Genomic DNA, 24,395 nt, shown 5'->3' with positions numbered 1-24,395 from the left:
TTTTTATAAAACAGCATTAGTATTAATCTTCAGTTTCTTAGGGAGGAAATATCCAAAGGCAGCTGGAATGAATGAAAATGAGGAGCTATCAGGGATGCCCTTGGGTACACATATTAGAATGCACCGGCAAAGCCCTGATACCTTATGCATGGTGCTATGCTAATTTTAAGTTGGCTGAGGTTCAGGGTGGTACAAATACTTACTTGGGTGTCAGTAATGGCTGCAAGGCCACTTCCTCTGTCTCAGAGACACCAGGTGGGGCTTTTTGGCTGCTGTAAGACATGGATCGGCCCAGGTATGGGGCAGTTGGGCCTGGTTCAGGGGATCCTAACCCCCGGCCCCTTAGCCCATCTGGTTTGCCAAAACGGGGGACTGCTGGGCGTGCCAGTGGAGTCTTGCCTAAGGGTGATCTCTTTGAATCATCTGAGGATGAACTAGTACGAGGAGCATGGCCTGAGCCTGGTGTTGACTGAATGCCTGAGTCCCCCAAGCCTGGTTCTTCCTCACGGCCTGGTAGTGGGGGTGACTGGCGCAGCAGCTTCTCTCGTTCCTGGAGGGAGGCCACAATATGGCGTGACAGATTGTCATAACGGACTGGTGAGGGCTCTCGGTGTGTTGGGCCGGTTGGCACCAAACGTGGGTGCCTCTCGGCTTCCCGTTGCTGGGCCAGCCGGGCTGACAGGAAGGGAGAGGTGTAGCCTAAAGGCGGGTCTGGCTCAGGCCCTGCCTGCACTGACTCGAAATCAGGACTGTCTGAAGGAGTGAGTAGGCTGTCATAAGATAGGCTTCCATTGCGTGTCTGGTTGGCCAGGCTCTTGTAGGAGGTGGAGGTGGTGCCTTCTGAACGAATGGACTGCAACTGGCCCAGCTCAAAACCTGTGCCCTGGGCTGACTTGAGGCTGGAGGAGCGCGAACCACTGGATAGGGGATCGAAGTGAAAGCTTTTGCCAAAGGTGGGAGAACGGAAACTCTCTGGTTCCAAGCTGGGCTCTGAACGATAGCTGGGATGGCGACTGCTTTCTGCAATTGAGTTTGGCTCCTTTAAGCTGTCCCCACGACTTAACTAAGGAAGAAAGTAAAACAAACTTAGTGCTCCTCTGTGACTAATACTAGATCCCAGAGCCAAAAGAATCAAGAATGGAATTATACGCCAGTAGTATGCTTAGAACTTCTACATGCATTATTTGGTTTAACTCCTTAACTCAGATATATGAACTGGAATAAATAATCTCTCATTTTAAGACGCAGAAAATGAGGCTTGGAGAAGGTATAAGTAAGTAACTTGCTTATGATGGCAGAATTAGGTTTTGGAATCAGATCCGACCACTATAATCGATGCTATATGATAACACGTAGCTCCTTCTTTGATAAAGGACACACTATCAAGGAAATTCAGTTCTACTAAGGCCAACAATTCATAAAATATCTTCCATTTCTTCTCTTCCCTTCTGCCTTTTCCTTCTCACCAGCTTGTTTTTTCCCCCAAAGAGTTGGTGTATATTACAACCCCACTTCTAGAGTACACAGTACCTTGGCGCTGGAGGAATGAGGCATGGCGGCTGATGTGCTGCTGCTACTGTAACCTGGCCGATACTTGTACATGGTAGGTGTTGGGGGGCTATCTTTGCCCAAGAGGCTGCTATCTGCAGGTAGAAAAGCCCAGGAAAAGCACTTATAAGCTATTCTCCTAATATTCCTAGGGTTCCTTAAAATATGGAGGAAGGAGAAAATAAGAACAGACAGATATACCCAGCAAAAGAAAAACTCTAAGGAACGTAATTTTGCTGAAATCAAGAGTAAGTACTCGCTGGAGCCAGGCTCATGCTACTCAGGAGGCTGAAGCAGGAGGATTGCAAGTTCAAGGGTAGCCACAGCAACTTACGCCCTAAGCAACTTAGCAAGACCTTGTCTCAAAATAAAAAATTTAGGGAGGCTGAGACAGGAGGATCTCAAGTTCAAAGGCAGCCTCAGCAATGATGAGGTGCTAAGCAACTCAGTGAGACCCTGTCTCTAAATCCCAGGTACAAAATAAATAAATAATTTAAAAATGGGTTGGGAGCATAGCACAGTGGTAAAGCACCCCTAGGTTCAACCCTAGTAACACACACACACACACACACACACACACACACACACACACCTGTACAATCCTACTGAGGGAGGCTAAGGCAGGAGAATTTCAAAGTCAAGGCCAACCAAAGCTAGATCCTGTCTCAAAATTTTTAAAAAGGACTAGGAATATAGTTCAGTGTATAATACCCACTAGGTTCAACCCAGTACTGGGGGAAAAAAAAAAACAGTCCAGAACTCAAGGTGGGTGAATATACCAAACAGGTCCTAGGAAACACACTGATCTGTCTAGAAGTTGACATTTCCCCCACAAAAATCCAGTTCACTGCCAACTTGCTAAATGGCATCCTTCCTCTTCCAGCTATTCAAAGAAAGCTGCACTATTACTATTTCCTGCTGGGTGTTCTTAGTCACAACACAAGTAGAATCTCCCAGCCTTTACTTGTTTTCTTTATGTCTTACAGAAGTAACCTCATACCAGTCTTCTAGTTCTAGGATCTCATAGATCAAGGAAGCACTTACCCTCATTAGTAGCTAGGCTGAGGTGTGTTCGCAGCCCTGTGTAACGGCTCAGGTCCGGCTTAGGAGGAGGTGGAGGTTCTGCATCTGCAGACTGACTCTCTGTTATCTCCAGGCTGCCCTTAGACTAGAAAATTATGGTAGGTAAAATCAGATTTGAAGAACTGGTCATTTGGTTAACTCAAAGTATTAAATTTGCATAAGAGGTACTGGAAAGTCAATTATATGTTTCTATGGGAATGGAAGACAAAGCATAAGAGTCAGTTTGGGGACAGTTTTGGACAAAGTGTTCAACAAGAACTTAATTCTGTCATGTATTTGTTCATTTCAACCAACAATTGCTTGCTGAGCTTCTACCATCTGCAAGCTGTGAAATCCTATGAAGACAGGGAAATGAACAAGTTCAATTTCTATTGTCACAAAGTCCAATGAAGAAAAGATTTGTATCTAAGTGATTTTAACACAAATCAGTGAGTGATTCTAAAAGGAAGATGTAAACCAAAAGCAAGTTCCCGTCTCTTTGCCATGAGAGCGATATCCCCAAGTTACCTAGTTTTACTTCCCAAAACTCCTCACCTTAGTTCTCCTCAGCTCTCCCTGGATGCCATTGTCCATGATCTTCACAGTTATCTGCCCATCTGACACTTCCGGCCGAAGAAAAGGAGGTCTGATTACAACGGTCTTTTCTTTCTTTGGTCTCCCCAAATACCTAAGTGTAAAAAGAGAGAAGGCTTTCATTTACTCACTTAAAAATATCTACTGGGGCTGGGGTTGTAGCTCAGTGGTAGAGTGCTCACCTAGCACATGCGAGGTGCTGGGTTTAATCCTCAGCACCACATAAAAATAAATAAATGTATTATGTCCAACTTAAAAAAAAATCTACTGATTCCCTATTGTGTGTGATGTATTTACAAGAAACATTCCTGGACTGGGGATGTAGTTCAGTGAATAGACTACATGGCTCTAGGTTCAATCCCCCCAGAAACCCCCCCCCAAAAAAAAAAGTTCCTAGCAGGTCAGAGAAAAGTTAGCCCTAAATCAATTTATTAAATTCCATAACACAGCAAGACTTAAAAGACTAGGACTTTATGAGCAGGGACCCAGCTCGTGGTACTCTAGTCAAAATCTTATTCATCCTGAAGCCTCAAAGGAATTTACCTCAAGCATATCAACTGAACTCAGAGTCCATGTAAGAATAGGTATGTCTGTCTCTTGCAGTGATGTCCCTTTTTAACACAGAAAACCCTTCTTAAAAGGCCATCTCCCACCAGACTTTCCCCATACCAGATTAAGCCCAAAGGAGACAAAAGTCTGAGAGTTAACTTTAGTCAAAACGGTTAGGAATACCTGGGTGCTGGAGAACTGCAGAGTACACGGCTGACATTGTTACAACAGCCATTGGTGAAGGGGTTCACACCTCCCCGGAATTTACCCGTAACCTAGACAGAGGAAAAAAGGACCCAATCAGTCAATTATGGAACCTTGATCCCAAAGGCCAAAACAAACTGACAGAAAATTATTAGGCACCCATTATCTGGGAGATACAAAAATGACTAAAACACAAATCTACCATCAAGAAGCTTATACTTTTGATGGTTCAAATCCTAGGTCTATGTCATGATAGTTGGCTATCAGTTTACGTATGTAAAATGGGGTAAGTAGCTTTCTGAATACTGAACAATAAAATAATTCACCGATGCTCAAGTACTTTAATAAAATGGCACAGTATCTGCACATAATCCCTGCATATCTCATATGTTCTAAATCATCTCTTGATTACTTTTCTAATACACTGTAAATATTGTGTCAAGTTATTGCATTATTTAGGGAATAATGTCAAAAAAAGTCTCTATTTAGTGTGCAGACATTTTTTTCCCCAATTATATTCCATCTGGGGTTAGCTGAATTCACAGATACAGAACCCACAGATATAGAGAGCAGACTATCTAAGAGTAAGCACTTATAATTAGCTACTTTTATATGCCCAATTTTTTTTTCCATTAAGCAGCACTATACACTCCTCAAGGGCTGGCCCAACTCTTTTACTGTTTTTTATAAATTCAGAGCCTAAATTGTGTAGTACACAAATGTGAACTAAGAAATGACCTCTGTTCTCATGCTCATTAAGAAAACAGCCCTCCCTCACCTCCTACCACTAATCTCTGAATTATAATAAAAAGTAATCATTAAGCCTCAACTTGTAGAAATATTATGCTACACTCTCATCAGAGGGCTTAAGACATGCCCTGCTCTTTAGGGATTTTCTGTCACTTTTCCCTATACCTGTTCATTGGTTGTGCGTCCCCTAGCCACCAGCACCACATGAAATCCTGTGAGTCCAGCGACTGGGATGAAGAATAAGCCAGCCACACACATCACTGCCATTCTGTTGCCAAACAATCAAGGAAAACAGCAATGTGATCTTGCCTTCCTTAACCACCCTACTGTAGTTATTTTCCCTTTGACTGTCACTACCACAGGATTCTACTTTTCTCATTCCTCCCTATGCCAGAGTTCCACAACCCAAAGTTCTTGAAGGATACGTGACAGCCGTGTGGACCCCTGAGAGTTCCTTTATGTGGTAAAGGACATAAAGGAGGCCAAAGCCAAACACCCCCATTATGTGTGCTGTCAGGGAAAGGAGGAAGAGGAAGAAATAACGGTAGTTCCGGCGACCAATACAGTTGTTCACCCAGGGGCAGTGATGATCAAATTCCTAGAGGCAAAAACAGACACTGAGAGGCATCCTTGGACCACAGGACTAGATCACTTCTGTCAGAAGAGGAACAAAAGGCAGAACTTGAGTTTTACTTTTAGTAATTTATGATCATGTTCACCATTTATTTGCAAAATTAAAAACAAGCTCAAGCAATTTCTCTTGCTCTATATTATCTGTAAGAGAGACCGTTTGGAGTTTGGTCAAAGGCAAAGGCCAAGCCAGGTGTTGCTGCGCAATCCCAACAATTTGGGAGGCTGAGGCAGGAGGATTTCAAGTTCAAGGCCAGCCTGGGAGCAGCAAGACCTTGTCTCAAATAACAGATAAAAAGGGCTAGGATGTGGTTCAGTGGTAAAATGTCCCTGGACTCAATTTCCTAACACCAAAAAAAAAAAAAAAAAAAGCCAAAAGTTTATCCAATGTGACCAAGGAACTTCCCAAAAAGGATAAACATCAAAGTCTTTGCAAAACATTAAGATTCATAAGAGACTTTGGAAAGAAAACATGGCAGGTAAATTCTTACAGTAAATAATAAGGAACTGGAAACAAGAGCTAAAAAGATAAGGGACAAGGGAGGACAGCTGGGAAGAAAAATCTAACAAAAATTGGAATGCAAGCCAGGCATAGTGGTGCATACCTATAATCCCAGCAATTTGGGAAACTAATGGAGTAGAATCACAAAGGTCAGACTGGGCAATTAAGTGAAACCCTGTCTCAAAGAATAATGGCTGGGAGGTAACTCAGTGGTTCAATCCCTTGTCTCACAAATACAAAATTTAATGCAATGACATGATTTTATGGAAGCAAAAAATAACACAAAGCCAGGACAAAGATGAGCCAAGGGATGGAAAGCTGGAGCTATGAATCTTATGTTGAAAAAAAATTATATTCAACCAGGAATAAAGCTTCCCTCCTGAAATGACAAGAGTATTCCTATTCTGTTTCTCATGTACTTACTTCATTGCTAACACCTTTTAACAGAGCTAGACAGAGAGCCAAAGCAAAATTATACTTCATCTAAGGCCAAGAATCTATTCTGTGGTTAGGATGAAAACAACTTAGGCTAAGCACTAAGTCTTACTCCACCTAGACTCTTACCTCCACACAGTTGTCACAGACACTGCAGTGGGAACATCGAGGAGGACGGTAGAAGCGGCAAGTGGCACACCATTTCATGCGCACCTGGATGCCCTTGATCTCCACTGTTTTGTAAAGGGGAGCTCGGAAATCATCTTCCTTGTCCTCATCCTCTTCAGCTATAGAGAGGAAAAAATCAGTTATAAAACAACTATGCCAAAACTATAGTAAGCACTAGGGTTTAAAATATGGCTTATACTTTTGAGGAATTCATAGTCTAATGCATGAGAGAGACTAGGAACTTAATAGAGTTTGATTAATAGTTCAATATCTACAAGTACACAACTGAATGACAGTGATCCAAGAAAGGTAACATTAACTTTTTTCCCACATACAAATCCCCTGCCCTAAATGTTTTCCCCTACTCTATTAATGGTGATTTTTTTTTTTCCTCCCAGTAGTGTTGTTCTAGCCCTGAGTTGCCACAGGCTTGCACGATAGTACCTCACTCAAAATGTTCATTTATTATTTTTATTTATAGATTTACTTTTGGTGGTGCTGGGGATTGAACCCAGGGCCTCACACACGCCAGATAAGTGCTCTACCACTGAGCTACACTCCAGCTCCAAATCTTTACTTTAAATGAAGAGTTTTTCTTTTGAAGGGAAAAAATTCAAATGCTAGTTATTTTGACACACCTGATTCTTCCACACCATCATCTAACAGAAATTAACTCTTTCTTTTTGTAATAGCTCTTTGGTTATTCTTGTAACTTATCATATAGTGTATTTATATAAATGTTGGAGATGTAGCTTAGTGGTAGAGTGCTTATTTAACATACTTGAGGCCCTGCATTCCATTCCCAGCACAATAAACAAATAAAATATCTTCTACCTTCCTTTCTAGACTGAGCTATTTAATTTGCTTTGTTTTGTTTTGCTTTTGTACTGGAAATGGAACCCATGGGCACTTTACCTCTGAGTCACATGCCAGCCCCATACCCCCACCTTTTTTTTCCATTTTGGGATAGGGTCTCAATATGCTTAGGGCCTCACTATATTGCTGAGGCTGGCCTCAAACTTGTGATCTTCCTGCCTCAGCCTCCCAAACTGCTAAGATTACAGGCATACATCCCCACACCTAGCTTAGACTGAGCTATTTAAAAACAATGACATTTTTTTTTCTTATTCTAGGAACTGAACTAGGGTGCTTCTCTACCACTCAGCTACATCTCAGCCCTTTTTATTTTACTTTAAGACAGGATCTCAACAAGTTGCTGGGGTTGGCTTCAACTTGTGATCCTCCTGCTTCAAGCCTCTCAAGGTGCTGGGATTACAAGCATGTGCCACTGTGCCTAGCTGAAAGCAATGACATTTTAAAAGAAATCATCCCAAATGATCATTGTCATGACTTCCATATAATAGATCACTAAATATTTGATGAATGAGCATTAAAGGCTCACTAAAATAGCCCTCCTTGCCTTTAGGGACACCAAGTTCCTTCCTCTCACAAGTCACAAATGATGAAATTAATCACACTGATGCAGGCTCTTGGAGCACAATGAATTCCAGAAAAACCTCATCTCACAGTTGCTATCCCAACCCCAAGTGTCTGGCTCTTACAAAATAACCTATCATTTAAGAGGAAAAATTATAGATATCCTCAGTAATCTCTGTCAACTTCTCTTCCCTTCACCTCTTATTCCACTCATGATGGTTCTTACTCTCACCTATCCGAGGAACAGCCTCCTTCTCCTATATGTATAACCTTCCAATATGCACTAGAAAGCATCTCCTCTCTCTACAATTGTATTCACTCCCTTTTTTGTCCAATCTCCTCATCCTACAAACATGTTAAAAAGTCTTTATCCTAAAATTCTTTCTTCTCCTATAAGATATTATTCCATTTCTGCCTTCTTTGCTTACTTCTTGAAAGTGGAATTTTAGTACTGACACTCCTTCTTCATTTCTCATTAACTGCCTTCCAAACCATTCTTCATGATACACACACTATTAGGACTAGCATTGTTAAGATCAATTATTTCTTAATTACCAAAACAATGAGAAGTTGTGTGTTTTCATACTTTTGATCTCTCAATTTCTGGTACTACCAATCACTGCTACTTCATGAACTTTCCTTAGCTCCCACTTTGTCCTCTTTATCATTCTTGTTCAATCTCTCTTCAATGGGTGCTCCTTTCCCTCTGCTCATTACATAATTGTCAGTGCTAATCAGGTCTAATCTTGGTTCTTTGTAATCTCACTCTATTTTCTCTAGACAATTTTCTTCTGTTGCTTCAAATACCACATGGCTGAAGATTCCTAAATCAAGGTCTTTGTCTACTAAATTGCCTAACTACCTGGATGACCCATAACTATCTCAAATTCAATATGTCTGGAGCTGGGAGCATAACACAGAAGTAGACCACTTGCCTAGCATATGCAAGGCCCTGAGTTCCATCACCAGCACAGGGAAAAAACAAAACAGTATGCTGAGAGTGCTTTGTCTTCCCTTCAAACTTGTTCAACATTCCTATCTCATATTATAGTTTATAAAATTAACATCCAATTTATCCCATAAGTTAGGAACCTTGAAATTACTCTAAGATAATTCATTCATCCTTTCCAATTCAAGTACTAACTAGTTCCAACCCTGTTTGGCTTCCAAGATCAGGCACACTCAGAGTGGCATGGCAGTAGATTCTTTTACCCTTTCACTCTGCCCCAGTAATCTGTCATGAACAATTCTGGTGACTTTACATCTGAAAATTTTGTACATCTAGTCATGAATTCAAGTTCTCCTCTAGTTTATATTATTGTCACACCCATCCAATGTATATCTGTACATTCGTATAAGAATTATTACTATTATTATTATTATTTAGTTGTATTTTGTTTATTTATTTATTTTATGTGGTGCAGGGAATCAAATGCAGTGCCTCATGCATGCTAGGCAAGCACTCTACCACTGAGCCACAACCCAAGCCCAAGAATTATTTTTGTAAAAGGAAATCAGATCCCATGATTAAATTAAAGACTTCTAGCTAGGCACAGTGGCAGATGCTTGTAATACCAGCAGCTCAGGAGACTGAGGCAGGAGGATTGCAAGTTCAAAGCAAGCCTCAGCAATTTAGCAACACCCTAAGCAACTAAGCAAGATCCTGTCTCTAAATAAATTATTAAAAAAGGGCTGGAGTCAAAAAAACCAAAGGATTTTTAATCTTGGTTCTTTTGTAATATCACTCTCTTTTCTCTAGACAATCTTTCTCCTGTTGCTTCAAATACCATATAACTGAAGATTCCTAAATCAAAATCTTTTGTCTACTAAACTGCCCACTTAATTAATTAATTCTACCTGCATGACCGGTAACTACCTCAAATTCAATATGTCTGGAGCTGGGGAGTATAACATAGTAATAGACCACTTGCCTATTAAGCCCCGAGTTCCATCACCAGCACGGGGGAAAAAAAACAGTATGTCTGAGAGTGCTTTGTCAAAAAAACCAAGGTTTTTTCTGATATGTGGATGCTGATCCATAATGGGGATGAGGGGCAGAGCATGGGAGGAATGGAGGAACTTTAGATAGGGCAAAGGGGAGGAGAGGGGAAGGGAGGGGGCATGGAGGGAGGAGAGATGGTGGAATGGGATGGGACATCATTACTCTAAGTACATGTATGAAGACATGAATGGTATGACTCTACTTTGTGTACAACCAAGAGACATGAAAAATGGTGCTCTATATGTGTAGTATGAATTGAAATGCATTCTGCTATCATGTATTACATAAGTAGAATGAATGAATTAATGAATGAAAGGGCTGGGGATGTGGTTCAGTGGTTAAGTGCCCCTGAGTAGCAAAAAAAAAAAAAAAAAAAAAAAAAAAAGGTAGAAGACTTCTCACTGTCAAAGGAAGAAGGGAAGAATTCTTGTACCATCTATTTAATTGAACATAAATCATTTAATTGAGCATATCAAGTCCTTCCCAACTTAGTTCTGGGTTTATCACCTACTTCTGGTGCCACTATCACTAAATGCTCCATTCCCACTGAGTTCTTCATTTGATGGCTACAGTTTCTGTATATGCTGCTTCTTTGATCTAAAAACACCCCTCCTTCCATCTTCTACTTTTAGCAGCATTTCCCCAATTTCTCTGGACAGATATCACTTTACCTTTTCTATGTTCTCACAGAACTTTGTTCACGCCTCCTTTATAGTTGCATCGCACTAAAATAATCTAACTTATCATGGGCATTACCTAGCAACATCACCTAACCCATATGCTTTAAATTTCTGCTGAGGCTGGGCACAGTGGTACACACCTACGATACCAACTACTCAGGAGGCTGAGGCAGGAGGATCTCGAGTTCAAGGCAAGCCTAGGCAACTTAACCCTGTCTCAATTTTTTTTTTTTTAAGGGCTAGGTATGTAGCACAGTGGCAAGAACATCCCTGAGTTCAATCCCCAGTAAGAGGGGTGGAGGGGGAATTCTGCTGAATGAATAACTAAAACTCAAAGAGATTTGATCCAAAGTAAATCAAATGGTTAGAAGTTATGACATTTATTCTTGACCTGCTTTTCATCATCAGACTATAAAAGTATTCCATATTCCTAGGACTCTAAAGGCTCAAGATCAACCATGTCTGCCCAAACAATTATGTTTTGAAAGCAACAAGGAGTTGCCAAGAGAGGAGAGCTCTTACCTCGAGGGAAAATCCCTGGGTCCATGAAAGTGGCCATGCTGAAGTTGGCCAGCACAAAGAGAAACATAATCGCATTGTAGATGGGCACTGCAGGTGACACAGACAGGCTTAGTCCTGGACACCTACACAAATAATAAAGAAGATGAGGGGCTGCCTCTAACATTTGACAACAATTATTCAAAGCTCTGTGAAGATTCAGCCTCCATACCCATACATAAATCTTACATGGTTTATCTTTACCATTTGAAATTATTATCTCTTTCCTTCCCACCAAGTGGCCCGGTCCATTTCCGAGGAACTGCTCATTTTAGATCAAGATATGAGACATAGAATTTGTCCTATCTTAACCCCCTGCAGTGAGGTCTAGTTTTTTAGATTCATTATTCCCCAGAGGTCTGTCCACATGTTTTGGAATGTGGACTTATCTCCTTTTTAACAAGACTTGAGAACTAGGGACTGACTATGTAACTGATACCAGCTACATTCCTTTCTCTGAAGGAGCCTGAGGCTTCTGGATCCCAGCCATGTCCCACTAACCTGCACACTGACCCAAAACATGAGATTCCACCTGCTTTCTGGCTTACCTCCATGCTTCCCAACTGGCTGTAAACCACTCTCAACTGCCTAATGTTTCTCCCTGGTGTCAGTTATTCCCAAGAGCTTTATTCAATGCTAGTCCCCTACACTGGGAAATTTTAAAAAACACAAAGATGGTTATCAAGATAGAACTAGACCCACCTTTGACATCTGAAAATGGAGCAAAGAAGTGGGGAAGGAAAAAATAGAGCATATCAGACCAAAGAAGCCCTAAATCCTATAGAAAAATAAACTAGCCAAACATCCAGTATTCCACAACATTCAAATCAAGAAACTGCAATAGATAACTGCTTTAGATAACACAAGAATGCTTCTATCCAAGGTTAAGCTCAGGCCTTTCAGGATAAGTCTAAGTAGAAGCACTTCAGGATTCCTCCTTTCTCTGCTCGTTTCCTAGGAGTTCAAAGTTTCATAAAAACTTCTGATGTGAGCCTTGCTTTGTTAGGAGTTTCATACACTCTCTTCTCCTGTCTCAGCCAAGGGAGAACTTCCCTTTACAAGACAGTGGCTAAATGCCCTAATCTACTTTGTAGCTGAGAACTTAATCTCCAGAATCAGGACAGAGTATGTCCTTGTCCCCTTTATCTGGACCAGGCAGAAGAAAAGAAGAGCTCACTGAAAGAAAGGAAGAAGGGTTATGAGAGTAAGAGAGTATATGAGTCTAAAGGCCTAATCCACAGCAGTGCTGGATTCTGTCAAGAAAGGTGTTCTGTCCCCCATCATGACAAAAAGCAAAGCACTGAAGAGTGATTCAGGATAGTTATAAGACCAAAAATAAGAGACAAAACTGTCACAAAGCACCTCGCAAATCTTTACTACCAGTATCTATTTTTTCAAATTCTACTCAGCCATTCATTTAAAAAAATTTTAAAGAACAGACCCTCAGCCACAGCTCTATCATTAAATAAAGTCCCCTGTGAAGCCTCTTTCTCTGGTTCAAAAAGATGTTCCCTTGCCAAGGTGTGGGGTAGAATACAAGCAAGAAACAGTTCCTGCACAGCCCCACCCCAAAGCCTGACCTCCTGGTTTCCTTAGGAGGGAGGGAGAGAAACTGAAAACCAGTCATCCAGGTCAGAGCCCCTCCCTAGTACTTAGCAGTCGCTTCAATTTCCGCCTGGGGAAGAAGAGAAAGGGTGACTCACTTCACTCCTACAGCCTGGGAAGATAATTAGAAGGGAAAAATAAATTAAATCCTTAGAACATGGAGGTGCCCATGATTTAAATTCCTAGTACTGGCCACTATGGCCTCTTGAGCTTCTAAAAGAAATAAGCAAGTGTATCTTCCATCTAGAGTAAAAACTAAAGTAAATCATCCAGTCCCCTTGTAGCCCAGGTGTTGACCTTTTTGATCCCACTTTTTCTTCAATTTCATTTCCAAACAAAGCAACTCACCCAATTTCTTGGGTATCTTGCCAACCTATCCCTGGACGATGAACTTTACTCCTACAACTTTCTTGATATCAACCATTTCTGTTTAAGTGTATAATCCAAAAGAGTTCCAATATCTATTGACAAAATAAAGTCTGCCCCCACAGTAGCAGAATCTACAAGCAACACAAGTATCTCAACTTCATGAGCACTATTTGCTTCTAGATTCAGAGACCTTCTAACCTTATACTCTGCCTGAGGGAAGACCACCAAGGAGGGGCATGTGTGAGCAAAGCCTGTTCCTGCCACAGCCCATATTCTGTTTGGCTTGAGAAGAGGCTATCCATTGCTTTAGTACTTTGCCTGATTGCTGAATGACCACCCCAAATAGCCTGTCTGAATCCGATGCCTTTGATTAAAGACGAGGCTAAAGTTGAGGAAAGGAGTTGTTGGGGCTCGTTCTCAGACTATAGTAATAATCACAGAGCACCAGAAGCTAAGGGAGTGGCTATAGCCCAGAAGGCTGACTGACTCATTGATGTGATTCTCAGACCCAAACCATCCCAGGTAGAACAGGTTCTTCTGCCAACCATTCAACATTCCTGTTTTCAAGGCCAAAAAAATTGGGAAGAGGGGGTGTTAATACATATCTAAAACCCTGTTTTCTAGCTCTCCCTAACACTTCCTATTATAAAAACCAGTGCAAATTCCTGGAAAGAAAAAATAGAGTCAAGAAGCTTTGGATTTTAATCCTGTCTCAACTGATGCTTCACTATATAGCCTTAGATAATCCACAGGAAACTTTCAAACTTATTACTTAAGCTACATAACACAAAAATGATGAAGGTAAATGTTTGAAAAGATCCTTAAATTCTTCTAAAACAAACTGGATTAATACTTTGCATTCACTGGATAGAAGACTCAAGAAAACATTAATTATTACCATGGTCAATTATCATTCTAGCTCCACCTTCATTTTTAATTCCACTTCCCCAATCTGAGGTATCAGTGATTCAAAGCACTAAAAACAGAGACACTAAGCTCCTGAAGAACAGGCCTATGCATTCCACCCATGCCTAGCTTGTTACTTGAGTGTATGATTAGGGTTCCTTGTTGATGAGAATAGGCTGTAATGAATGCCCCATTTCCTGTCCTTGGGATCCTAATCTAGAAGTGCTTTCTTCAAGTTTCCACAGGAAGACAATTTCTCCTCTTGCAGGTGGTAAATTTCTCTTAAAACATTTGCTTTGTGGTATTTCTATAACATAGACTCTTCAGCAACTGAGTGCTACATATGTAGGACCCGGGTACTTACTTCTAGGTGAGAAAAACAGGTGGGAAGGAAAGAAACAACCACTGCTCAATTAATGCCTTAAATCACGAAGCTGCTCCCACTCAAATCAGATGCTAGCACCTTTTCCCTTCTTTAAAGCAAAACAAAACAAAACAAACAGGGAGAGCCATTGAGGTTGCCCAACTCCATAAGTAAAAGGGTTGGAAGAGGCCAGAGGCAGTAACTGAAAGGGAGCAGTACCATAGATGGAACACTGGAAAGACCATCATGTACTTCTGGACAATTCTGATTTTTGTCCTACCCTAAGAGGATCACCTGAAACATTACCAGGACCCCTTCCCTCCTCTTTAACTTTAGAAATGGACAAAATCAAGCACAGAATAGGGCACAATAGTACACACCTGTAATCCCAAGGACTCCAGAGAATGAGGCAGGAGGATCAAAAGTTCAAGGCCAGCCTCACCAACATAACAAGGCCCTAAATAACCTAGCAAAACTCTGTCTCAAAATAAAAACTAAAGGGACTAGAGCTGTCGCTCAATAGTAAAGCATCCCTGGATCCAATCCCCAGTACCAAAAATAAATAAAAGAAACACTGACTTAACTTACAGATAGAGGAGACTTTAGAGACGAATTTGGTGATTTCAAATGGTGTTGTCAGGAGCCTTAAGGAGAGCTCAGGGGACCTCAGGAAGGAAAACAGCAAGTGGCTGAGCCTTTACACATGTCAGCCTACTATGAACCATAGGTTCCCTACTTTTGTTTTATAAACTGGGGTTCAGTAGAAGGTTTCTTCTGAAACAGGGTCATACTGCTTAAATAAAATTGTCTAGGTTGACTTCCTTGTTATAGAGAGGAAGAACTGAGGTCTACAAAGGTTAACAGACTTTACCAAAATCAGTCTCCTGATCCCCAAAAGATGCTTATCTCACTTACCTACCATTCCCCATGCCAGTCACAAAAAAAGACTGAACTATGACAAGTGAGGATCTAAATACATTATCTTAAATGCAGAGGCTACAACCTAACTGGGAGGAGATGGGTTACTTTAGCAGACACTCTCATTTGAAAATAATGAAGAGGGGCTGGGGATGTGGCTCAAGCGGTAGCGCGCTCGCCTTGCATGCGTGTGGCCCGGGTTCGATCCTCAGCACCACATACCAACAAAGATGTTGTGTCCGCCGAGAACTAAAAAGTAAATATTAAAAATTCTCTCTCTCTCTCTCCCCCTCTCTCTCCTCTCTCACTCTCTCTTTAAAAAAAAAAAAAAGAAAGAAAAAGGAGTCTTTCTGATATTAAAAAAAAAAAAAAAAGAAAATAATGAAGATGAATCAAGATAGGACCCCAACCACCAAAGCTTAGTTTTAGAACCAGACAAATTCAGTGAATAAAAGGGATCCAGCTGAGAGGAAAACCTCAACTGTTCTATTCAAAGTTCTCTAGGGCAAACTTCTCTATTTCTTTGATGACCAAACCCAACTGGTAATTTTTGCTCATAGCTTTCCTTACTTGACAAACATGGAGGGTAAATTGTTCCTAATTAGTTGACGCTTACATGCCTCCACTAATTATGTCTGCCAGCTGAAAGGGACTCTTCCTCCTATTCCCAGTCCTCGGTCCCAAAGTCATTTTCACCTGGGGCCCATACTGATGTAAGAATGGTCAATTGTAGCTTAGTGAAAAGAACAGGAGGTGGATGACAGAGTAGTTATAGATTTAAACCCCCACCCAGGAACTGTTTCAGAGACAGTCTTCCTCTTACCTCTCATAACACCATGAACTCTATTTTTGATTGTATATGGTTTTCAACAGGTAATTCTCCAAAGAATTGAACCTCAAAAGGGGTAGAACCCATGGAGGAAGTTTTTAAAAATAATGGGGTCTTGACAGATACATGCTTACAGAGGAAACACTATTATCTAAGAGAAAAGGATGAGACTTTCTAGGTGATAGAGTAATATAAAAGGTCGTTTACACATTCACAAGGCGGGCAGAGTAGACTTTAGGGAGAAAAGGGAGCCAGAAATTGTTCTTGTGAAAACTAATGCCAGCAAGAACTTCAGTTATGACTGAAGGCTCTTCTAACTTTATATTAAAGGTAATAATTCCAAAGTGAGTCAATAATGTCCTTCAAAATTTTCTCTCCCAGGGCTTAGAGACCATGGGAGAAGAAGAGCCCCTACTTTACTGGCACCAAAGAATAAGAAGTAGGTTAAATAGCTTCAATTATCAGTTGAGGAAAAAGCCCATGTCAGGACATCTCTTTGTGGGCAAACTGGTATAACCAGCCAGGCACTTCAATGGCTCCAGATTAACAAATTAAGAACAAGGACTCAGCATGTTCTATCTCAAGAACAGACAGTTTAAAAGAGAAATCACTTACTCCTGAATATCCTAGCTTTTTCAAGGGCTTTGCCTCAAAGCAATACAGACTCTCCCAAATCAAGCAGGTCTAAGGGTGTCAAACTGATCTAGTACATACTCCTCCTGACCCAGCACCACAACTGCTACAAGTATACTAAGATATGATAGAAATGTCCCTTGGTTAAAATTCTGATTCTACTCATTAGACTTCAAACCAAAAATTAAAACAAGTTCTGACACTATAGACTCATCCCTCCTTATTGGTAGTTAATGCACATAGGACAGAATACTGAACATGATGAGTTTAAACAAGATAATGAAGAGAAGCTAGATAAAGAAAAGCATGCTGGCCAGGCATGATGTACATCCCTTTAACCCCAACAACTCAGGAGGCTGAGGCAGGAGAATCACAAGTTTGAGGTCAGTCTAGGCAACTTAGCAAGAACTTCAACAACTTAGCAAGACCCCATCTCAAAGTAAAAAGGTCTGCGGATATAGCTCAGTGGTGAAGCAATCCACAATATCAAAAAACAGGCTGCCGTACAACAGGGTGGCACACACCTGTAATACCAGGGTCTCAAGAGACTGAGGATCACAAGTTTGAGGCCATCTCAGCAACTTAGTAAGATTCTGTTTCAAAAATAAAAAAGGTTTGGGGATGTAGCTCAGTGGTAAAGCACCCCTGGGTTCAATCCCCAATTAAAAAAAAAAAAAAAAAGAGAGAGAGAGAAAGAAAGAGGACAGGAGGAAAGCAAAGTGGAAAACGAAAACAAAAGAGAAAGGGAAAAAGAAAGGAAGAGCAGGGTCTCTGGGTCTTCGAGGGATTTGGCAAGTATGATCAGGTTACAGAGCTGGGGGCCAAAAAAAAATCTTTCTCTACACTTCAAAGGAAGAGGTAAACCAGACATGTGGGGGTAGCCCCTCAGGAGGCTGAGGCAAAAAGATCCCAAGTTCGAGGCCAGTCTCAGCATTTCAGTAAGGCTCTAAGCATTTTAGCAAGACCCTGTCTCAAAATAAAAAAATAAAAGGACCGGGGATGTGGCTCAGTGGTTGAGCATCTCTGGGTTCGATCCCTGTTACAAAAAAAAAAAGGTAAAAACAAAGCTGATACTCATTTGTTAATGATTAGTTTCTTGTTTAAAAACCTGATAGGAATACATTAGTAACACTTTGCTAACTCTTTTGACTAAGTGACCCACATTTTAAAGAATTCTTTTGGTATCTGAAATTCCTTCCCTCCTATCTCAGATTTGCTTTCTGTATAACTGTCTTCACCCCAACAATTCTGCTTCAGTGAGTTCAAACTGCTTTTATTCCCTATCACTTCGATTCATTCTTCTCAGCTACCTCACATTGCTCTGAATAGCACCTCATAATTAGGTTTGAACCTGAACCATGTCAAAGTGATCTCCCCAAAAGACCTAGCATGCTCTCACAGTTCGAAGAGCTGCAGCTAGAGTGCTAACTCGATGACTTAACAATACAAGGTTCAGAAGGCTGGCGCAAATTTATAAACTGGAAAGAGCAAAGAAGCTCACTAGGGGATTGACAGCTATAATAATGAGGGTAAAAGAAGGGTAAATCACTCATTCTCCTCCGTAAAAAGTAGAGGAATCAATTCTGAAGATGCTAAGTGGGAATGAGGCAGATCCTAGATCTTAAATGGGATTTTTTTGTGTGTGTGTGTGGTGCTGGGTATTGAATCTAGGGCTTCCTATATATTAGGCATGTGCTCTAACACTAAACTATATCCCCAGCCCCGTAAGTGGGAAATCTTTCAATTCCAACTGTTTTTCCCAACAGAAAAATTACTCTCATTCTCTTCAGTGGGAACTAATATAGAATGATTCTAGGGCTCTCTTCCTAAATAAAGCCTGTTCTTTGAAATTAGGGATGTTAATTCAGTGAAAGAGTGCTTGCCTAGCACACGTGAGACCCTGGGTTCAAACCCCAGTATTTTTGCAAAAAATAAAAGAGGCTGCCCTTTCCCAGTGGTCTTCCCTTCTCCAGACTTAAGGCTTAAATAACTTTGTTAACAACAAGAAGCACTAAATGCCAAAACTATACCGTTGGTATATCTTATAAATCAATTCTGAAATTCTCCAGCACTCAGTTTCTGCAATCTCAAACCTAAGCTTCAGACATCCTTGAGAAAAACCATTATAATTTCAGAAGACTGTAGTCTGAGTCTCTTTCTCTCACAAACTCGATTGCTTAAGCTGCTTCAACAAGCATCTCTGGGGTTTCCTCCCACTTCCTTCCTAGTTTAGGATCAATTAATGATGGAGACAGGTGGAAAAGACATTTATGATTCCAAAGGAAGGGAGAAAGGAGAAAGTAGAAAATTCAACAAATTTTAACAACTTTTCTTACATATCTCTGGGACTTGGATTTCCCTGTATCAGACACCAAGCACTCTCAGTCACTTAACTTTGCAAGTAATTAGCAAAGCTCAAAAAGACATACTCTGTCACCTCCCATAAATGCCTCCCATCCCCCCAATACCACCGCTGGGAGAAAACTCACGTAAAGGCAAAGAACAGTGTGGTGGCTCCCACTAAGAAGATGGCGGCTGCTGAGACCGGGACATACTTGCTGGGTTTGAATCTCTTTCCAGACTCTGCGGGCATGTTGGAGCTCTGATGGGAGATCTGCCCTGCCGCATAGCCCAGGCCCACACAGCGGCAGAACAGACAAGAAAATGGGATGAGGGAAACAATAGAAAGAAAGGAAACCAGGGAAAACAGAAAATTTAAAATTATCACCCTTCCCCCTCCCAAATAAAACTGAAAGTCAAAAGATCTCAAATGAGGGAAAGCACATGGGAGGGGGAAAAGTGATTTCAAATGATGAATAACCACCTCCCCAGAACAAAGCAGAAGGGAAAATTAAAAAACAACTTGTACAGTTCTAAAATTGAAGACAAACAGAAGGCTGTACACATGCAAATATTGCAGGTGGAGAACATGGACAGTCAGAGATCAAGATATAGCTCACAGATGGAGGCAGGTCTTCATAAGGAAAGGGGGGGAAATATCAGGGCAGGGCAGAAAATGTTAGGCAAGGAAAAATTCTTCTGAGGAGATACAAAAGTACCTCCACGACTACCACACTTCCACAAAATATGAGCTGCACCTAAAAGGTGCGCCCAGGGTTTCTATTTTAATCCAAGACGGAAACTGGGCCCCTTCCAGCTTTAAAGAGAAGTTGTCTCTATTGCAGTCCTTGTCCCTTTTAGGCAGTCTTCTCAATGCCACCACTCCCACACCTTGACTGCACCAGAGCTTGTAATCTGGCAATGGTGGTTTAATTTTATTTATTTCTCTCTTGGTGGCCAAAGCTGGACAACAGCTGTTATAAGGTTGAGTTGTAAATCCTTTTCTTTGAAGTGGGAGGGAAAATAGAGAGCAAGCTTGTCAGTCTTCAATCTCTTCTTGTTATTCCCAAGCCCTTTAAGGGCTCCGTTTCCTACAGAGTTCATGCAAAACTAAAGGGAAACTTAAAATCCTTGAAGTCATGTTTTTCCTAATAAGCAGAATGAAATGAAGAAATTAATTCCACTTGTTGATACTTTAAATGATTACTGTAGATAAAACCAAGTTCCAAAGATGTTCCCGTTTCCAGGTTAGTCAATGTCTCTGATCTTTCTTCTTCAATCTTGGGTTTTCCAGATGCAGAGTTCAACTTTGTTATGGTGCCTCACCTGTAGAAATACAAATACCTTTAATCAAAGAAATTCTTTCAGGGCCTTTCTTAAGAGCCTCAGGCTAAAACCCCACCAGATACTCTGTTAAAAAGTGCTTTTTGAACAGCATGCGGCTGGGGAGGCTGAGGCAGGAAGATCTCAAGTTCAAAGCCAGCCTCAGCAATTTAGCAAGGCCCTAAGCAACCCAGAGACCAAATCTCTAAATAAAAATTTAAAAAGGACCGGGAGATATGGCTCAGTGGTTAAGTACCCTTGGGTTCAATCTCAGGTATTAAAAAAAAAAAAGGCGGGGAGGGTGGGTTGAGAGAAAGATTACTTTCTACTTCACTTAACATGTGGGAAAGGACTCTGAATTGGGAAGAAAATGAATTCAGAATCCTTCACTTATTCTATGTGCTGTTCAGATTGGAAGGAGAACATGGCTTTATCTGGTCTAAGGTTATCAAAGGACTAGCTTCGGTAAGGGGCCCATCTTACCTTACATAAATGGGCAGTAATAAATATCAAGAATATAAAAATCTAAAAACAAATAAGGGCACAACAGTGAAGGGCAGTAGTCCTAAAACAGATATTCCTCTTTAGACAAATAGAGTATTTATTACTACAATGAAAAATGTTACTTCAGAATTAGGATAACAAATCTCATTTCCTTTCTGTGTCTCTTTCTTACTCCTCTTTGCTTTTTTAGCATATACTAAATGCTCAATGACAGAGGCAAAAGCTGAATTTGTACTCTTCTGAAATCACCTTTTAATGAGGGACCTGAACAAGAAATGTTCTTACATTAAAAGGTGAGATGTCCTCTTTGAGAAACTTGGTCTACCATGGGAGTTGGTCCCTTTCTTCCCAATTCAATAATTTATTCCTACATTGGCCTATTAGGAAATAAACTCAGCCCCCCTACACCTGATATAATTAATAGATATAACTGGGTGGGGGAATGTTGTTCAATGGAAGAGCATTTACCTAGTATGCTGGAGGACCTGCCACTCCAACACCTAAAGTAAAAAATAAAAATAAAAAAAGTAACAATTATTTTTGTTGATGTTAGTAGCAAAATAACATCAGCACCTTGTTTTTCATCTGGATTCATCTCAAAGTACTTTACTCATATTATCTGGTGACACAGTCCCTTATCCCACTCTAAAATTGAAGGGTAGAGAATGCCTAAGGTCATTCCACTGAATCATCTGAGCAATCACGTTCAGAACCCAAGAGTTCACATGCCCCTTTGCTGACACAAACTCCTTCTCCCTCTTTCTCATTCAATACTCCACATGCCCAATGGTAATAAATTGAAATCTACAAATCAAAAATTTTATTTAAGTTAGAATTCTGAAACAAAGCAGTCTCATTCCCCTCAGTCTACCATTTAATACCAAAGGAAAAGATGAAAAATATCAGAAGATTCAGATAGTAAAATACAAACATGACCTGGAATTTATCATTTCTTCTCTCACCTGTGGCATGGAAGGCAAAAGTGCCTTCCTTTAAAATTCATCATCTTTCTTTAAAGATAGGACTTCAGAGGTTCAAACAACAATATTAAAATGGAATTAAGACCCAGAGATTACAAGAAATTATTATATTCCTAAAATAGATCCTCTTTAGTCCCTTATTTTATGATTACTTAATCCTCTGTTTCCTATAAAAAAATAAAGTCCAAACTTGTGACTTAAGGCTTAAATAACTCTGTTAACAACAAGAAGCAAATTCTTTTTTTTATTTTTGAGGTGCAGGGGATTGAACCCAGGGCCTTGTGCTTGCAAGGTAAGCACTCTACCAACTGAGCTATATCCCCAGCCTAAGAAGCAAATTCTTGATTTGTAGACAGCAGTACTATTAAAGCAAATGTTTCCCTCAAAACCCCCAAAATTAGAGAAGATGGAAAATTACACTACTTAAATTTTATCTAGAGGAGATCATTTAAACATCATAAATTATTTTTAAATTTTATTTATTTAGTTTTTAGAAATTGTGTATTATTGTAGATTATATTTTCCATAGGGAAAAAAAAAGTGGGCTAATACTGCCAGAGTAATGCAGAGTCATGAAAGGCCATGAAATTTTGGAAGTAAATACTGGGATACAAAAGAGATTTGCATCTGAGTTGTTTAGGAGTTGTACATTAAAAGAGACAAGATAAAACCTAGGAATGTATTGGGTATAAAGGCACACCAAGTCTTAGCAGAAGGACATGCTGCAGTAGTAGAGATGAGATCAGAAGAGTATGGTTCAAGAGAGCCAACAATTTGGATCCACACCAGCACCAAAAAGTGTACAAGAATGTCTATCAGTCCAGCAAAGAGTAATGTATGAAAGGGAAATATGTATATAGATAAAACATAGGATATGTAGTTTGAAGGTTTTAATAAAGTTTAATATGAGTACTTCCTTAAAGAAGTCAATGGATATAAGCTGTACCACTGACAACACAAGTAATATTTGTTAAAATAAATTAGGTAATAGTATAAGACAGTAAATACAAAGTATCAGATGCCATGGAATAATTCATATTAAGATATCAGAGAAAGATCCAACCAGAAGTTTAAAATGAGTGCGCTATCTTTATACATTGAGGTAGCAAAGCACATGGCAAAACAATTCTTATAAACATTAAGCAGGTTGTGGTGGCCCACATCTACATCTTTAATCTTTAAACTTGGGAGGCTGAAGCAGGAGAATCCCAAGTCCGAGGCCAGCCTCAGCAACTTAAGAGGCCCTCAGCAACTTTGCAGGACCCTATGTCTAAATAAGTAAATAAATAAATAAATAAATAAATAAAACATTAGGCAGGTTTTATAGAATAGGTGACAATGAGCATTCTAAAGAGGTGATTCAGGACAGAGGGATGCTGGGATGAAAGAAGGGGGATACAAATATAAGGTTAACTTGGTCAAGAAGGCATTAACCAGGAAGTGAAAAATCCAAGGCAGAAAAATTGTCAACAGTATAAAATACATAATATATATTTGATATTACAACTGCTTTCAATAACTTTAAGTCACTTTCTTACTACTCATTTCGGGTTTTCATTTGGCCAAATGGACAAAACACTTTCCCTGCCCCACAAAGAGATTCCTATAGGTAAAATACTGGCAAACACATTCGAAGTACACTTGTAAAAAGTACTTAGTACTAGAAGCATAAAGCACCCCGTTAGTGGGGGTAGGGGGAGGAAGCAGACCGGTGGGAGAGAAGAGGTAACAGGATGAAGCTTGAGCCAAAATAAGTATCAGCAGAGTAAGGCGAAAAGACCCAAGCTGCAGTGTTTGTAAAAGGGGAACAGCACCGGGTCCCCACGGCCGGGCTGGAGCAAGGAGAATCACCATACGGGGCAGAACTGACCACCACTGAGACCGAAAAGACGGAATCCCACGGCGGCAGGGCCCACCGGTGCTGAGGGAGCGGGCTACCAGGGGACAGCCCGGGCCGGGGGCGCGGGGCCGGGGGCGGAAGGGGCGGCGGCTGGGTACCAGGCGCTGAGGACCAGGTCCGGAGCCTGGCGGCCCGGCTGTAACCCGTTCCGAGCCCCAGCAGGCACAGATTCCCGGCCTCTACTCGTCGTCCGTTTCGGGGCCCACGGGTCCTGCTGCGGACCGATGACCCGGCCGGGAGGAGGGTTGGGGCCTCAACCCCCTCCCCCTCCTAAGTCCCCCTTCCCTAGAGGTCACTCTCCCCTCCCACCTCACAGGCCCGGCACTTCCGGTTCCGCAGGGGCCGGTGTCCCCGGTACTCACCCCCGGCGCGGTGCCCGTCTCCGCCGCCGTCGTTGTCACCACCGCCTCTCGGCAGTGCCGTCCGGCCTCTGAGAAGCAGCGCGCGGCCCCCGCACGCTCCACGCCCGCCCCGCTCCCGCGCGCTCCCGCCCAGCGACGCTCGTCTTCCAGCCGGCGCGCGGCCGTTGCCCTCAGTGCCGGTTCTCTAGCCCTCCCGGCATTCCCATTGGTTCCCTGGCCCGGGCGCGCGCGACGTCTCGCGCG

General features: G+C 41.3%; 1 protein-coding gene across 6 annotated transcripts in view; it reads right to left on the bottom strand.

The window, feature by feature from the left end:
* The window catches only part of ZDHHC5 (zDHHC palmitoyltransferase 5), a 25,937-nt gene extending 1,542 nt beyond the window's left edge, over positions 1–24,395 (bottom strand). Inside the window, exons 1-12 of one of the 6 annotated variants that reach the window (XM_081279605.1) lie at positions 24,153–24,395; positions 21,379–21,410; positions 19,233–20,409; positions 11,084–11,205; positions 6,404–6,561; positions 5,133–5,305; positions 4,873–4,975; positions 3,937–4,028; positions 3,166–3,298; positions 2,593–2,716; positions 1,531–1,643; positions 204–1,063 (exon numbers count right to left, since the gene is read on the bottom strand). In XM_081279605.1, the coding sequence (XP_081135731.1) occupies positions 204–1,063; positions 1,531–1,643; positions 2,593–2,716; positions 3,166–3,298; positions 3,937–4,028; positions 4,873–4,975; positions 5,133–5,305; positions 6,404–6,561; positions 11,084–11,205; positions 19,233–19,336 (1,982 nt within the window). In that variant the 5' untranslated portion in view covers positions 19,337–20,409; positions 21,379–21,410; positions 24,153–24,395. Of the gene's footprint in view, positions 1–203; positions 1,064–1,530; positions 1,644–2,592; positions 2,717–3,165; positions 3,299–3,936; positions 4,029–4,872; positions 4,976–5,132; positions 5,306–6,403; positions 6,562–11,083; positions 11,206–19,232; positions 20,410–21,378; positions 21,411–23,746; positions 24,105–24,152 lie in introns of those variants that run through there. The other 5 variants (XM_081279607.1, XM_081279606.1, XM_081279608.1 and 2 more) reach the window with 5 other exon arrangements.

This window comes from Spermophilus citellus, assembly GCF_964194105.1.
Source record: "Spermophilus citellus genome assembly, chromosome: 2".
NCBI lineage: Eukaryota > Metazoa > Chordata > Mammalia > Rodentia > Sciuridae > Spermophilus > Spermophilus citellus.
This window is presented reverse-complemented; position numbering and strand designations above follow the sequence as displayed.